The sequence below is a fragment of the Bradysia coprophila genome, unplaced genomic scaffold (assembly GCF_014529535.1).
Source record: "Bradysia coprophila strain Holo2 unplaced genomic scaffold, BU_Bcop_v1 contig_24, whole genome shotgun sequence".
NCBI classification, from domain to species: domain Eukaryota; kingdom Metazoa; phylum Arthropoda; class Insecta; order Diptera; family Sciaridae; genus Bradysia; species Bradysia coprophila.
Window position 1 is genome coordinate 2,924,593 of NW_023503501.1, and position 18,098 is coordinate 2,942,690.

The 18,098-nt window shown below is 34.2% G+C and overlaps 2 protein-coding genes across 2 annotated transcripts; both read left to right on the plus strand.

The window, feature by feature from the left end:
* Window positions 1-8,246: 8,246 nt before the first annotated feature.
* LOC119077881 (digestive cysteine proteinase 3-like) lies at window positions 8,247-11,327 on the plus strand. The gene is made up of 4 exons (XM_037185237.1): window positions 8,247-8,375; window positions 9,605-9,773; window positions 9,835-10,035; window positions 10,111-11,327. Exons 1-4 carry the CDS (start codon window positions 8,373-8,375, stop codon window positions 11,226-11,228), a joined length of 1,491 nt encoding a protein of 496 aa, XP_037041132.1. The 5' UTR covers window positions 8,247-8,372; the 3' UTR covers window positions 11,229-11,327.
* A 2,058-nt stretch (window positions 11,328-13,385) lies between these two features.
* Window positions 13,386-15,542, plus strand: LOC119077893 (cathepsin L-like). The gene is made up of 3 exons (XM_037185258.1): window positions 13,386-13,440; window positions 13,586-13,733; window positions 14,490-15,542. Exons 1-3 carry the CDS (start codon window positions 13,438-13,440, stop codon window positions 15,527-15,529), a joined length of 1,191 nt encoding a protein of 396 aa, XP_037041153.1. The 5' UTR covers window positions 13,386-13,437; the 3' UTR covers window positions 15,530-15,542.
* The last annotated feature ends 2,556 nt before the right edge of the window (window positions 15,543-18,098 follow it).

Here is an 18,098-nt window from a genome sequence, read left to right on the forward strand (position 1 = left end):
ACCATTAATGTAGTGAGCACTCAATTTTTGCTGCCAAATTTAGATGTTATGAACAGGTAACGATACGAGCATAATATTATGATGAAATTGGAAAGAGACTTAGCAGATTCGCTTAATTCATAGTCAAAACCATTAAGCCGCTTCTGTAGCAAAATGTACATGACTAGGATTTTTCTCTTTTATTGTATGCTCTCAGCTCTCACTTTCCTAAGTAACTGGGGAATTTTCAATGGAATGGGAATGGTACCGAGAAATCTCCCAATTTATCATTAGCAGTCTGTCTTTGCTTCCTTATTTGTTTTTCTTACCATACTAAACAAATAGTATTGTACATAACTAGGCATGAAAGTAGAGTTTTCGTGTGGATTGTGTCGTCCGAGGCGAAGCTGAGGTCAATAAGCACACGAAAACAACACTTTTAATGGTTATTTCTAGTTATGTAATGGATTTTTCTTCCTGAAGTACCAAAACCGTCACATTCACTCACCAAATTTAGTACCGAAAGAGCAACATTCTCCGACACTTTTTTCTCTCAATTTTCATTCCCGCTTATGTCATTTTCGATCCTATCTTTATTCTTTCCCAGATGTGTCATGTACTATAACAAATGAAAATGCTACACATGTGATATTAAATGCGATCTCGCATCAGATTTTGTGATATCGCATGCGATCTCGCATTATATTTTGTTATATCGAATCCCATCTCGCATGTGATATTGTGATATCGCATGAGATTTTGTGATATCGCATACGATCTCGCATGTGGTATAGAGATCGCAGCTGAATATGGCGTGCAAATCTGTTGTTATGTTTTGTTCGGAATGTGACTTTGGTACTCCAGGAAGAAAAATAGTATACATACCACGGATCGAAAAGGTGTGTTTTAGACCACGGTGGTGAAAACGTCCTTGGTCTCCGCTCCGCTTCGCGTCGCTCCATCCCTGGACGTTTTCACCACCTGGGTCTAAAACACACCTTTTCGATCCTTGGTATGTAACATACTATTACATGCTGAGGGCTCTTGACCATTCAATTGAAAATGTGAACCAATCATTTTGTTCCAGTTCTATTACCAGAGCTCGTTTTAAAGTAATTAACTTTTGTGAAACATCGAGGAGACTAAAGAAAACTTATCATTAAAAATTGTTCATTAAATAAACATAAATTAAAATATGAAAATCTATTGGGAAAAAAATGTTTTAAAATTTAACAAAAGTCTGTTTTTATTCAATTTTTTCAAAATGAAAACAAACGAAAAATTGTGCAAAAGCAAAATTCAATTCGCTATAAGTTCTTGGGACTGCGATCAGGAATTGTACACGAACATTATTTTTGTCACTATACGGAAAATTTCAACTGGAAATTGAGAAAAAGACACAAATGTTTAAGATATAATTTTTATAAATAATTTTGTAATTTAAATTAGTTAAACAAAAATTCTATTAGAGAAAAGTGTTGTAATTGATTAATAAAAAAATTTAAACAAAAACAGAGAATGAATTTGCACTGTTCAGCGTACAACGGATTTCGTTTTTATCCGAAGGGGAATCAAATTCCAGAGGTTAAGTTCGACGATGGAATTTGTTTTATTGCCGCTTGATAATACAATTCTATTAATTCTGAACGTCTGAACATGGTAATATTTTTACCTACATTTGGGCGCAAAGTTATTACTATTTTGATGATAATGTTGGACTCGCATCATTTTCTGAAAAAGTACGAATATTACTTTTAAGTACTTTTTCAGAAAAGGATGCTCGTCCACACACCCTCTCTGAACAAAAATAAAGCTTTACGGGAAATGCACCCAAATATTGATTGCTGTTCTAAATAGAGGGACCCTAAGGGAGTTCAAAACGATGGTCAGTTAAGTCGGACTTAAGTTAAGTCCAAAATTATCATCAAAACAATCATAATTTTGCGCCCAAATGTAGGCAACAATTTACCCATGTGTAAATCTATCTCAACCCATTCGGAATTAGGACGACGGTTCAAAATTTTGTTTGATTTCGTTATAAAAAAAATTGGACATTCGAGTACTATAGTCAATGCCAAAGTACGCGCACTCATGAAAATACCGAAGTAATATTCTAGTAGTTATTCCGAAAAGAACTATTTTCACGATTTCTTGGTAAGAAAATTTCAACGAGTGCGAAGTTTACGGTGAGAGCGAAGCGAGTTTGTATAATATACATTGTTGTTCATAGGCTAATAGACAAAAAATACAATTTTTGAAGTAGTAACTTGCTTGCTTAAGAGCAATGGACCCTTTGTGAATTTGTAGCCTAGATTTAGGCGGAAAAATATTCGTTTTTTGATGGTTTCTCTGAACCAAAATCTTTTTTTGAAAAAGGAGAACCATTAAAGCACACAAAAATGTGTTACTTTGAAAGAAATAATTGGTGTGTGAGTCATAGCTTAAGCAAAGATTGATCCAAGTGAGATAAACCAATTTTTAATTTAAAAGTAACACATTTTTGCTTGCTTTAATGGTTTTACTTAAAAAAAATAAGATTTTGGTTTAGATAAACCATCAAAAACGAATATTTTTCCGCCTAAATCTAGGCCACAAATTTACAAAGGACACATTAATCTTAGGCAGATTCTATTTGCACCCGAGTGCAAATAGTCAATATGAACACTATTTGCACACGGCGGGTGCAAGTAGTCAATATGAACACTATTTGCACTCGGGTGCAAATAGTCAATATGAACATTATTTGCACCCGGGTGCAAATAGTCAATATGGATACTATTTGCACCCGGGTGCAAATAGTCAATATGAACACTATTTGCACCCGGGTGCAAATAGTCAATATGGATACTATTTGCACCCGGGTGCAAATAGTCAATATGAACACTATTTGCACACGGCGGGTGCAAGTAGTCAATATGAACACTATTTGCACTCGGGTGCAAATAGTCAATATGAACGCTATTTGCACCCAGGTGGAAATAGTCAATGTATGAGCTATTTGCAGTCGAATGGTATGTTAACATTATGAAATATGATTTCGCGCGGCGCGGCATCGTTCGTTTGAAAATTTGAGACATGATTCACTTTGTTTATTCTGATTTGTTTTGAATAAAATAAAAGGAATGAACAATTTATGAGAAGACAAGATTATTTTATGATATTTTTGTAATAATTGCAAAAATCTATTAAGAAAATCAGTCAGTCAAGGGACCCACGCAAAAGGGTTTATTATTGAAAGATGACACAGCCGTGGTCGTTATTGCGGTCGTACATGTTTCGAAAAACGATTTTGGTGAAAAGATATCATCGAAAATAAAATATAAATGTCGGATTATCGGATATAATTTTAGCCAAGCATCCTCTTAAGACTTGAATTCTTATTGTTTATTTTCGAAAGTCAGCCTGATCTGCTTATTTCTAGCAGTACGAGTACATAAAACGTCTAAAGGATTGAGCAAACTATTCGATGAACATTTTATTATTGCTTATTTAACAAAACGATTGTTTCCATCAAGATGAAGACTGTGCACAGTGATGGTAATATTGTGTGTATAATATGTGAGTAACCTTCAGCATTTTTCATTTATTTAAGCTTTTAGGTAGATCCCCGTCACAATATATTATAAGTTTAATGTTAACTCAACTCTTTTTTTTAATATTCTACACATTCCGGTTTCAACAATAAATTATCCCATGAAGCTGAAATAGAAATTAACGCACAAATTTCAGACGAATTGAAATGAGGAAATTATTAGTTTTTTTTAAATAATTATTTTCTAAGTGTTTGGTAAATCAAGTGGGTTGAAGTGGATGCTGAAGTACTTTTCAATGAAGCGGTAATGTTTAATTGTTTTGTCAAATATTTAGTTATTATTGAGTGTCAGGTGTCGTTGATTCCGTTGTTCCGATAACAACATAATTCGACGAAAAAATAAGGAAAAATTGAAACTCTATTTCGCTGAAATTTCGGTATCGTTCTTAAAGTTTTAGAATTTTTCGTTATTTTTTGTTCTTATGCTATGATCTGCATGCATACTGTACCCATTATGCGATATGTATGCACTACGTCAACGTAAATGGCTCCTCGCTGAAATGAAATATGCATTTTGATTGCCTAATCACGTAAAGCACAGTACGTACATGAGTCCAAATTTTAAATTTGACGAGTGGAAATACCGCCCTCCGCAGACGTTATGTTGTATTACTGACTCTTCACTGACAACGACAATGTTTCTTTGAATCGTATAAAGACCTATTTCTAAACTTGTTCCATTTTTGCTAAATAAAAGGTTCGGATATTACTAAATTCTCACAGCTTCTATTTGTCCACTTTCATTTTACAACTTTCGTTCTTTCAGCTTTAAATAGAAAAATAAATTTATAAATGAGTGTTCATGTGATACATCCGATGGCACATTCGTGCATGTAAGATGACTTCATTACTTATTTCCCAACCCCTAATGAACCTACCTTAATAAAACGAACTGTCTCTAAGTATAGTTAGGTATGAATCACTCACATGCAACAAACATGAATCGAATATTGATGTATAGCGTTAAGAACATTTAAGCGCACGTGTCCCACAGTTGATTAACTCATTTCGATGGAAATATTTTATAGTTTTTGAAAAGAGTTGATACTGACTGCGGTAAGGTCATTTATTTATGAGATGAGATACATAAAATTATCGAAAAGGGTATTAAAATTATGTAATAAATTGCTTGGAATGAATAAATTATTATAGAAAATTAGAATTAATTAGTACACTGATGTTATGTATCGACTGTGTATATGTTGCTTTTATTTATAATAGACAAATGCTGGTATAAGTAACCAAAAAGAGGTGCACAGATTAACTTTGTGCCACCGAGAATTGAAATACGACGGATTTCAATATCGATAACTAGATTGAAATGTCCAAAATTACAACACCCGTTTTCATGGCTTATTACAACACTCAAACCAGTGTTGAAATGAAATTCGTATGAGTTATTACAGCATTCGTTTTAAAAAAATGCAAAGCAACGTGATCGATCAAATTCGAAGAGTGATTGTTTACAATGAAAATTCTGAATTTTTGTGCATTTGTCTATTTCAATTCTCGGTTGGCACAAAGCATGATGTGTTACACGTATTGTAATGAGATTTTTTCAGCACACGACCCAATTTTCCTTACTCGCTCCGCTCGTAAGGAAAACTTGGGTCTAGTGCTGAAAAAATCAACATTACAATACTTGTAACACAACATACTATTGTAATACCACTTAAATAGTATGTTGTGTTACAAGTATTGTAATGTTGATTTTTTCAGCACTAGACCCAAGTTTTCCTTACGAGCGGAGCGAGTAAGGAAAATTGGGTCGTGTGCTGAAAAAATCTCATTACAATACGTGTAACACATCATGCTTTGTGCCAACCGAGAATTGAAATAGACAAGAGCACAAAAAATCATAATTTTCATTGTAAACAATCACTCTTCAAATTTGATCGATCACATTGCTTTGCATTTTTTCAAACGAATGCTGTAACAACTCATACAAATTCCATATCAACACTGCTTTGAGTGTTGTAATATCACATCAAACGGGTGCTGAAATAAGTCACTTTACAACACTAAAATGAGTGCTGAAAAGAGTCGTATTTCAATTCTCGGTGGCACAAAATACTGATTGTTTCCTTTTATTTACTTTCAATATTTCGTATTTCCAGTCAATTCCTTGTAATTCCATCAGTTGCTATCAATTTCTTCAATTTCTAGTATTTCTAGTATTTCTTTCAATTCTTATTAATTACCTCATGTTCCGGCAGCTACGAAACTTCAGTGATATCGACACTTTTCGTTAAATTTTAAGGAAATCTTAAAAAATTATCGGAATAAAGAAAAGTAAAGAAAAATTTTGAAAATTGTTTCTAAAAATAAGACAGTGAATTGGATAGTAACAGAAAATATCGTCGAATTATTAAAAATTAATAGGAATTGAAGCGCAGATCCAAAACGAAATTAATACGGTAATTGAAGGATTTGAAAGGAAATAGAAAACGATTTGCCACCCCTTTGGCCTCGTTTTCCCCTTGTCTCTATTTGACCTATTTTATTATTATTTTCGCGCAGACAAATGTGAATCGACGAAGGGACAGGCTGTTCTAACAGCTGCAATTCAGCGAATAAGTGAAACAAAGACCAAAATCGACGATTTGAAAAAAATAAGTTTTTGAACCTTAATTGGAATTCCTAAGTTTTTCATGTATCTCAAAAAAATGTCTTATACATGTGTGCAATAACGACCACGAGTGTGTTAGCTTCAACAGAACATAGATTTGGTTGTAGCAATTTGACCAGCTCTGAGAAAACTGAGCAGTGTATGCAAATTTGGTTAAATTTAACTGCTCACTTTTCTCAGAGCAGGTCAAACGAATACATTTTTCAAAAAAGATTCTGATGAAAAGATATTAACAAAAATGAAAGACACACAAGTTTTGGCTGCGATTTCGAGGGGCATCGATGAAGGAAGGAAAAATTTTCTCGGGGTATTTGTTCAATGCTGAAAGACTGTATATTCTATATTCCTTCCATTAGCAGTGCCTTTAGCTTTTGGGCACCATCGGGCAATTGGAAAAATAGTCGCCAATTTATTAAAGTTACATTTTTTGAAAGGATTTCGGGTTCCATTTTGCTCGTTTTGCCTATATGGAAGAGGCGGCACTGTCCATTAGAATAGAAGGTTAAAATTCTTAGGATCGAGCAAACGGCAAAGCGCCTTTCTTGTTACATTTCGTAGAAGGGTAAACTCATTAGAATCGAACAAACGGCCCTTCGTAGAAGGGTAAATTGGTAAATTCACTAGAATCATACAAAACGCATTTCTGTTACATTTTGTAGAGGGGTAATATCCATAAGATCGAACAAACGGCCTTTGCCTACAGAAAAAGATGGTGATGTGCCCAAAACACATGCGACGTTGTCTCTTTGAATACTGCAGAGCAGACGCTGAAACGCTGCATAAAGAAAGACTTCAGACTATCAGTAAATTTGAAAGCAGATAAACCTAAATTACCCATTGCCTCGACTGCAAATGGTACGAAATGGTGTGATTGTTTCGTAATTCTTCATAGTCTTTAAATTTTTCTTTCTGACGGAGAGGGCCTATTATCTGAAATGTTTTCAAGAATTTTGTAAGAATTTTGAAATTTTAGAGCTTTATGGAATTTTGAGAATTTTTACAAATTTAAAGATTTTTTTCAGAATTAATTCTTAAAAGTTCCTAATTTGAAAATTTTAGAATTCTTTAGGAATTTTTAAAGAGTGAGTCATTATAAATTCACGGCAATATAATACCTCACGTCAAGTCAATGAAATATTATAAAATGTGCGTAGCCCAATTTCGTGTCTTAAATTTCTATGTTATCCTGTAAAATTGAATAACTATCGTCCATTCAGAACAGTGGATGCGTCATACAATGAATATATCACTATAGGTAGAGCGAAGGGGAAAAAAATTCGGAGCACATTCACAATTATTAATCGACTAAATTAACATAAAAATGTAAATTTGAATAATCTTTTTTCTATTAAATTTTCAAGATTCAAGACTAACCAATTCGAGTTGATTAATTTCCGTCAATAGAAAAAAACGTGCTCAGATGTGATAGATAAGTGTTTGGTTATATGGTTCGATTATATAATTAATCAGACCCTGTAGAAACATTGAAATGAACAAAAAAATTGTATTTCCTTACCACTTGTTGTTCAGTGCTGCTGTAAGTCTATCTAAAATTGATTTTTATTTTGAATTTTTTATTTTATTTTTTTATCATTTTTAGTTATTAATTTAATAAATTGGAGACATAACAAAACAGTTATAGTCGTTAGATGTCGTACAATTCTTTTGTGATGTTGATAAATCATCTTAAACCATATATGGTCAGAGTGTGAGAGCATACAATATTATGAGTAAACGTTGGTGTATACCGATGGCCTTTAAATTTCCTCACTCGTTCTAGACCTTTGTAACATTCGAACTTTCGTTCAAGGCCTATAATCGCCTTTTTCTCATTTATTTCTGATGTCAAATTCGATACCAAAACAGACTCGAATTCTCGTAAAGACTTATATATTTCTTCGACACATCCACATTCGAAATTACTTAAAAAATACAAAAAAAAACAACAACTTTACTATGCGTTAAGCTCGTCATATTAAAACGAGTCGATATATATTAAAAAAAAAAAAACATAATTTTAGCATTTTCAACCTGTTTGGTGTCTTATTTTTGATAAGTAAACACTTAACAATAAAAGATAGAAGTTCGGCCGACGACAGCTTTATATAAATGTAGACCATTGGTCGTTTCGGTTGTTATTTGATTGTAGAATTTTAACCAGAATTTGTGATTATGGTGAGTGGATGAGTTGTATTGATTAATTAAGAGTGCTGAAATGTTAAAGAACTTTTATAACACTTGATGTGGAAAATTTCTTGGAAATTTTCGTAATAAAAGAGAAGAAACTGGGAAGCTGTAAATTTACGATGTACCAGTACTTGTGATGATAGGACTCATATTACCTTTATGTGTTGTTTGTGATTAAAACGATTTTTGTTCGTTGTTTAAACCACTTCTTCAGGGACTATAATCAAGACATTACGTAATTTTGTGGATAAGACAACTTTCGCTCTCTCAAAGTTCACCGATTCTGTGCAGGACAAAGTTATCTAAATAGAATGCATTACAAAACTAAGAAATGTTTCTAACTTCGTTCGAAAAGTTGTACTTTGAAGAGATTAATAAGTGTTCGCGTGAAACATTTAATAGCAGGAAAATTTTTATGATCACTTTGCTCGTGGGAAGACAGTGGGCTTTTCCATGGGCGCATGTGATTGAAAATTAATGCAATTTGTGTGACCTAGAAAATGAGAAATAAAAATTATTTCTATCTAACCATCATCGATAGCTTTTTTAAAATTGATATAATGCTTATGGATGAATCACAATTATGAATAAATGTTGTCAAGAACCAGAGTGTTCAAAATTCGAGATCAATGTTATTCTGATTTTTGTAAAGTTGATTTGCTAAATTTTCTAACATTTTCCATTATAAGACATTCGACCACTGACTGTTTTGATCTGATATATTTCATGCCTTTCGACGTTTTTCATCAATATGAAGTTCAAAAATATCATTTCAGATTGTACAGACTTGCTCCCGAGAAAGTCTAGCGAATTATAGTTGAAATGTAATTTCAACTCATCACCAAACTTCCTACCACTTCCTGCCACTAAAACACCACTAACTGAAATTCAGATCGAACCATTGGTCGAATGTATTATCTTCGATCTATAGAAAAATGAAAAAGTCTCATGTGGCTTATGAAGGTTTGAAAAATTTTGCGCCAATTTTTAGCCCATTCTGTAGCAAATTCTGGAAAATTTTCGCAAACTTTGCAAATACGCACTACAAGATTATACTTTCGTCCTTTGTGATCCAAATAACTATATTTAGACTATACTTAAAGCTGGTGACTTTCTAAAACCTTACTAATTTCCTTTGAATCATAAATTTACTCAAAATGAATTTCCCCAAGTTTCCGGAAATTGACAAGTTATCCCGTTGAATTTCCATTTTACAGTTGATAGTGGTACTACTTGGTGCCATTGGATTGGTATCCGCCGGTGACGGAACGGGATATAATTATCCAAAACCCTCGATCCCATTCGGCGAAGAAGTGTGTCCACCCGGCTCAAATGGCGTCTATCCACATTGTGATCATCCACAACCTCAAGGGAAGTGTGCTACAGGTAAATATTCGCGATTCGCTGCATCTTCCAATTCATTTGTTAAATCTAATAATTCTCTTAGGTTATTCCGGAATATTTCCTGACTGTGAAGTGACGGAAAAACCTAGACAATGTCCTCCACCAACAGTTGGTACATATCCAAACTGTATCGTTCCTCCTTGTCCGCCAGGATTCACTGGAATATTCCCGAACTGTGAGAGACCAAAAAATACAGGCCCTGGAGGATATCTACCTCCTCCACCCACCGGAATGTGTACACTAGGTAATTCATCTTTTCATCTGGCAATATTTTTGACTGCTTCAAATTGTATTTTCTTTGATTTTTTTACAATCGCAGATTGGAGCCAATTCAAATCAGCTTTCAACAAAACTTACGTCGATGAAAACGAAGAAAGCTATCGTCAACAAATTTTCTTGCAGAATCAACAGATCATTGTTGCTCACAATGCATTATATGAGCAGGGTCTTGAGACCTATTCGTTGTGCATAAATAAATTTGGCGATTGGTTACACGACGAATACATTGGAATCAATGGAATCGATCTGTCGCAAACTGTCGCTAGTGACGAAGATGAGAACGACAGTGGTGAAAGTGGTGACGATAGCAATGATGGAAATGGAGGCCATGGTGAACAACATGGAGCACATGGATCGGCTGAATCAAGGTCAAACAACAGTAATGATGGCAACGATGTTGATTCTTCAGGCTCCGGAGCAAACACCGATCAAAGTGGAAAATCGAGCGCTAGTTCATCGAGCAATGGAAATGTTCAAGGCACAAAGGCTAGTAATGATGCAGGAGACGTGCCAGATTCGAAAGATTGGCGTAAGGAAGGAGCTGTAACACCGGTGAAAGATCAATTAAAATGTGCGTCGTGCTGGGCTTTCTCAGCTGCTGGAGCTTTAGAAGGACAATTTTTCCTTAAAAATGGTGTACTTGAATCATTATCTGAACAACAATTGGTCGACTGCTCACGACGATTTGCCAATAACGGTTGCAATACCGGCTATATGACCAATGCCTTCTTATACACGAAAAAGGACGGAATTCGTACCGAAGCTGAATATCCATACGAAGCAAGAGATAATCAATGCAGAACATCTCCGAATGAAATGAAGAACAAACGACTCAAGGCTATTCCGAAGGGCGATGAACAAACATTGAAAGTATCGGTTGCTCAGATTGGACCTGTATCCGTTGGCTTGGATGCTACGCACGATAAATTCATGTTCTATTCGGATGGTGTCTATTTCAACGAAGATTGTAATCCGGCGAGAATAAGTCATGCTGTGTTAGCCGTTGGTTACGACACCGATGAGAAAACTGGATTAGATTACTGGATTATCAAAAATTCGTATGGAACGACATGGGGAGATGAAGGATATGGTAAAATAGCTCGAAACAAAAACAATCATTGCGGCATCGCAAATTTGGCATCGTATCCGATTGTTTAGTGAGGTGATTGCTGTGAAGACAATAAAAATTGTCATTTAACTTCTTTTGTAATTTTTTTTTCTGTGAAAAATTAAAAAAAAAAAAAAATTTAACCGGAAGTGGAAGCTGAACGTCTGTCAACAATAATGCCTCGCATTTTTGTAGATTTTGATTCTGATTACTTGGCCAAATTTAAATAAATTTTTTAAACATTCCATTACGAGTTTTCACTCTACGGAAAATCCATTTTATCAATATTAGGGTTCGTCGTATTTTAGCTTCTTTTTTATAAACGCCTGACCCTAAGACTGTGCGCAGAATGGTCCAAAGAATTTGATTATAAAAAATTATTTATCCTGGGATGCAAGACGGATTCTTCATTTTCGTGGTAGAGTGAGGTTGCATACAACTTACTTATTCAACTAATAACTCCAGTCATTAGTAACGATTTCGCATCTCTCAGATGCAAGACAGATAATAAATTCTCTAGACCATTCGTACAGAACAGCCTGGGGTCAGACGTTTAAAAAAAATGGAAATACGACGCACCCTAATGAATATATATTCAATTCAGTTTGTTCTTACGAGTAATGAACCCATTGTAAATTTGTAGTCTACATTTAGGCGGAAAATATTCGTTTTTTAATGATTTCTCTGAATCGAAATCAGTTGGAGAAACCTTTGCAGATTGTGTAAATTTATGTAATCTTCTGAGGTTTCTTCAAGTGGGTTAAGTAAGTTGTTATCCACAAACCAATTATTCCTTTAAAAGTAACACATTTTTGCATGCTTTGATGGTTTTGCTTAAAAACAAAATATTTTGTTTCAGAGAAACGAATATTTTTCCGCCTAAATGTAGGCTACAAATTTGCAAAGTGTCAATTACTTTTAAACATGTCTTAACCTATTTGGAGCAATTGCAACATTCTCTAATTTTCCTCTTTTAGTTAGATTTCGGACAAAGATAGCCAAGGAAGTCAGGAATATATTGATGATATAAAAATAGGTTTAGTTGAACTGAAACGTGTATAGGTGTACAATTTAAGTGGAAGAAGCAACAGTTCACGCTCCTTTTAATAGCAACTAGACACTGGATACTTCTTTCTAGTTGTCAGACCTCACTACCGCAACTATATTGCACACAACTTAGAATCCGTAAAAAATCTTCAAGTTCCTGTTAAGTTGGTTAAGTCAAAGGTCTTACATCAGAAAATGCATCTTGAAGTTTACTATGATTGATTTTGTGAAATGTGTGAAGTGTCGGCAAAAATCGGAAAATACTGAAATTACTGTAGCGCTTCGACAATACCTTAAGTAAGTCTGAACCAATTTTGGAAACTTTGATTTGAACTGACGAGGTTTCAAGTTTTCGAGTTCAAGTTCGTGGATGGACAATGTCGGACTAATGACCCCAAAGAATTTTTTTTCGAAATTTTTGGTTCCTCCAATGAAGAATCAAATGCTCATTTCCTGTGGTATTGTCTAATAATCTATACCTTCGATTACGTTCTTTTTAGACAGTCGTTGTTGATTCATTGTAGCGCGTTTGGGTTATGATTTTAAGCCATCAAATTCACATCAGTAGACACAATGCATTTTCTGTTGTAGGAGAGAGTTAAAAATGCCAAATATTTTGGCTGTTTGTCCACTTACTGTGGTATTTTCTCCTAACCTATTTGATTTAATTTGAGTTTCGTTATGAACTCATTACAACGCGTTTGGGCTTAATTTAGAGAATGAAGCTTTGAAGAGTTAAAATAAAAAAATGTCCTTTGACAACTCCATCAGTCAAGTAACATAACCCACCCATTGAGTGGTTCCTAGTTCCACAACAAGAATCCCACTCAACATTTCCGGGAAAACCTCACATCATAATTGAGTAATTGATTTGTTTTGCCTTTTATTTACTTAGACAAATAATATTAACAAGACAATAAATTGTAGTGGGCGCATGCAATCAAATTCTTTTCGTTATAATTAGCCATATGTTAATTAACGCACAGTTTTTGGTTATATTTTTTTTGGTAATCGCAACGTTTATCTAATTAAATTAAATTTACGTAAATTGAAAACATGCCTAACGTGTACAACTCGTAGACAAGATTAATGCTAGCAGATAAATCTAACAACATCAGCATCGGTTGATGTCGTATATAAATGGTTGAGCAAGAACGCTTTCAGTTTTATTTGACTGTTTAATTTGATCAGAATCGGTGAATTAGAATAGTTATGGTGAGTTAGCAATTCGATTATTTTTTTTAAATATTTAATTTTCCGACGAGTTAAATTTTAATTATGTCAACGATCAAAGAATCACGCTGTGGACGTGAGACCAATATTTTACTTAAAAGTTCGCGATTTTTCTCTGTTTTCACAGTTACTTGCGATATTGTTTTGTATGGCAGGACTGGCGTCCGCTGGTACGGGATACATTTACCCGAAGCCATCTATTCCGTTTGAAGAAGTGCTTTGTCCACCTGGAACAGTTGGAGTATATCCTGATTGTAGAAGTATATGTATTTTAGGTGAGCAAAGATTGTTTTTGTTAAATGGGTAACTGAACCGTGCATGTGTTTAAATTCCATTCACAATAATTGAAAAAATGACACATTTTGTATAAGGAAAATGTAATTGTGTGCGAAATTCCTCAACACTGTTCTCACAACTTTGCTTGTCTTTCTCGAAAGCTCCCAAAGAAATATAAGATATAAGTATCGTTTCATTTGACTATGTGTTTACGCTTTACGCACATCGTACATTTATTTTTTTACCTGCCCAATGGGAAAGTTGACCGTTACATAGCACCTTGCCCCCTACGAAAATTATCCATTACATGTTGGTTCATTTTAATTTAATTTTCCAAAGTGAAAATCAACTTTTGGTGCTGGTGGTACATTGGGTGCTGCTACGAACTTTGGCTGCTAGGACTTTCGCGCCGCGTCATTCACAATAATTGACAAAATGACACATTTTGTATAAGGAAGATGTCACTTAATGGGTTATTGTGAATGACACGGCGCGAAATTCCTCAACACCCGAACTTTATTACTCGGAAAGAACTTTTTTAACACTCGTAAACTCACTCGTTAGTTTTTGAGCAACTCGTTTTGGTAAATATTTCTCAGCAAGTGTAGTTGTATACCTCGCTCTCGGATACAACAAACTCTACTCATGTCGAGTTGCTTTTATCACAAAATGGTTACCTCAAGTAATGAATTACTTTCGCAGCATCCAATATAACTTGCTATTTTCAGAGATTTTTTATAAGCTTTTTCTTACAGATTGGGATCAGTTTAAAGCAAAGTTTAACAAAAGTTATACGAGCGATTACGACGAATCTGAACGACAGCAAATTTTCCACCGAAATATACAAATGATTGATGCACACAATCAGCTATACGAACAAGGTCAGGAGTCGTACTCATTATGTTTGAATAAATTCGGTGATTGGTCTGTGGACGAGTATATGAGTATCAATGGAATAGACTATTCACAAATGCCGCTGGAATTTGAAGACCTACAATCTGACTGCGAATGTGATTGTAGCAATTGTGAAAAAGGAAGGCACGGTTCGGAAGATGAAAATGATGACGATGGAACGTCAGGTATTTGGTTGAAAGATGGAACTGCTCCCAGATCCGGCGCTAAAGGTGCGAAGCCAAACGAAATTGTTCCGGACTCGAAAGATTGGCGTAACGACGGAGCCGTAACACCAGTAAAAGATCAATTGAAGTGTGCGTCGTGCTGGGCCTTCTCGGCAGCTGGAGCTTTGGAAGGACAATTTTTCCTTAAAAATGGCGTACTTGAATCGTTATCTGAACAACAATTGGTTGATTGCTCTCGACGCTTTGCTAATAACGGATGTAATACTGGATTTATGACCAATGCCTTCTTGTACACTCGAAAGGACGGAATACTCTTGGAAAACGAGTATCCGTACGAAGCGAAAGACAACAAATGTAGAGCCACACCTAACTCGTCGAAAAACCGTAAATTGAGATCAATTCCGAAGGGTGATGAACAAACATTGAAATTAGCTGTTGGTCAGATTGGGCCTGTGTCCGTGGGCTTGGATGCTACACACGATAAGTTCATGTTTTACTCGGAAGGCGTTTATTATAATACAGACTGTGATCCAGAAAGAATTAGTCATGCTGTGTTAGCCGTTGGGTACGATACAGACGAAAAAACCGGAATGGATTATTGGATTATCAAGAATTCATATGGAACGACGTGGGGGGAAGAGGGATATGGCAAATTGGCACGGAACAAAGATAATCACTGTGGCATCACGAATTTGGCATCGTATCCAATTTTATAAGAAAATATATGCGAAAGAGATAACATTTCCTGCATTTTTGAATAATTTCCTCATTTATCAGTGAACAATTTGCGCTCTCAGACTGTCTTTTTCTGTTAGACAGGAAGGGCTTTGCGTGAATGCCATGATTTTCCTGGTTTTAATTTCACTAAAAATATTTCGCCAAATCGCTGAATCGTTTGAAATAAACTGAAATTTTTCGTAATTCAGCTCATCTTACCGAATAGGTAAGTTGTTTGAAGAATTGAATTCGTTATACTTACTCGTTGGGCAACAAAAAACCATTGTTTTAAACATGACAGTCAAATACCAGAAGCGATAATTTCAAACATTCTGTTTATTAACTAAGATCTCTTTAAAAATATATTTTCTTTACATTTATATTCCTAAATAACTAATTTGTAATAATTAGGTTCCATTTTTGCTTTGTGATTGACTGCAGAGCAGAATATTATTTTGAGTCGGGAAATGTGGCTACACACGTCTAATGAACATGCAAAATCAGAAGCTTTATTTGTCACTGCTTGTACCAACATAAATAAGAAATTGCGATTTCAGGCCTATCCTATATCGTCTTTTAGTCTCATTTCAACAAAGTCAATTTAAAGATATTATTTTTTGGAAGTAGGGACTAGTTTTCAAGGTCAGGAATTTAGTAATTCGGTCTCGGAATTATAACAAGTAACAATTACAATCCAATCGACGCTATTCATTCCACATGCATTATTACCAACGTGACGAGATTTACGTATGTGTTATCGTATGTGGAATGACTAACGTTGATTGGATTGTAATTGTTAAAAATGTAACTTGTTATATTTCTTCCACTTTATAAGATCCTCTCAATTGAAGTTTCTGCAGTTTTAATTGTTCCACATGCTGTCAACAAAAGAAGCGTAAAGTGAGTCGTTTCACTTTGACGTACGTGTGAAATTCGAGGAAGGCGAAATCAAGAGATAATTCTGTGTGGTGGAATCCCAAAGCAACAAAGAAACCCACGACAAGTAAAATCGTAGGTTGAGGTTAGTTTCAGTGTCTACAAAGTCTATAAAATTCTAAAACTTCTAAAAAAATTTAAGTTAATGAAAATTAAAATTAAAATGATCGATTCCGAGTGAATCGTGATTTGAAAGCCTGTATAGTCTTACATACCGACCATTTAAACTGTTTTTCTTACATTCGTAAGGTCTATTATCTTCGGAGTATAAATGTGAGCGCGCGAGCTCAATACACTGAATAAACATTGTGAATAGAAATTGTTCGAAAGCTTGTTATTTAGTACTATGAATTTTCATAATCGATCATTTTAATATACTCTGCCTTTATTCTAAATTTCTTTTCAGCTTTCAGCTTTGTAGAACTCTTAGAATTTGTAGAGTTTATTAGTCATATTTCTTACAGTTAGAGGCAGTGAAACTTTAGCATGAATTTGCTTCAGCTGTTTTTCAACTGAACCACACAAACAATCAAAACTGTTTACGATTTTATAAGGTTTTACCACTACCAGGTGAGTGCGTGGTATTTTTAAAATTCTGTCTTTTTCGAATATCTTAAAGAAAATATAGTCACGCCTGATAGTTAAACAACTGTACTGAAATAGAAAAAGCTAAGTTTAAAACATTTAATGTTATCCAGGGCCTATTTTTGGAAAATTGATTCGCTAACATTTCTAAAAAAAATTTAAAATATGCTACCGCCTTCAACATTTCAAATGTCTCACTGTCAAATTCTTCTGAGAATTTCATTGGGTCATTGCAAATTCAAAGTGACATTCTCTGAAAAATTTGACAGCGAGACATTTGAAATGTTGAAGACTGCAAAATTAGCTAAAGTTTGCCAAAAAATCAGTAAACTTTGGAAAATGTTATCAAATTTTGGAAAAATGTAGAAAATTCAGCCAAAAATAAGTCCTGCACCTACCAATAGCTGAATTTTTTTGAATGAAATTTGAATTGCTTTTTGAGCAATTATGATTTCGTTATACTTAAGGTAAAAGCAAAATAAAATGATCGAGTCTGGTTTTTGACAATTGAATTTCAATTGTCAAAAACCAGACTCGATCATTTTATTTTGCTCTCATTTTATTTCACTGATTACTCCGATAATTATTGTACAAGGGCTAAATCGCATCAGGCTAAGAATCAATCTTGTAGAAACGGTAAATACGATTGTCACATGTGTAGCATTAATTTCATCAAAACAATATTCTGTTTACATCAACATGCATCGAATGCTATGAATCCTAACTATATATTCTTTGAATGCATTTGGATATGCGATAGAAAATTTGTAGATTCAACTTTTTTTTATTAAGATTCTTCGTTTCCGATTTGTCTATTTTTCTACATCGGAAAGATTTCATTTTGTTTTTATAATTCGTGATCGAGTAGACGTTAACTATAAAATTAAATTTCTTGTTTTTTGTTTCAATTTTTATTTAAATTTAATTAATAAATATATTACACATTCTCGATGGTCGTAAAATTTAATTTTCTTTTTCTTTTAAAATCACTGGAAAAATATTCTTCTGAATTTCAATATAGTTTTATACGTGTGCTGGATAATAAGT

Bases quoted from the DNA above. Each gene is read 5' to 3' on its own strand.
- LOC119077881 (XM_037185237.1), top strand. The intron at 9,774-9,834 runs GTAAATATTCGC...TAATTCTCTTAG, and splicing joins TCAAGGGAAGTGTGCTACAG to GTTATTCCGGAATATTTCCT. The intron at 10,036-10,110 runs GTAATTCATCTT...TTACAATCGCAG, and splicing joins CACCGGAATGTGTACACTAG to ATTGGAGCCAATTCAAATCA.
- LOC119077893 (XM_037185258.1), top strand. The intron at 13,734-14,489 runs GTGAGCAAAGAT...TTTTTCTTACAG, and splicing joins TAGAAGTATATGTATTTTAG to ATTGGGATCAGTTTAAAGCA.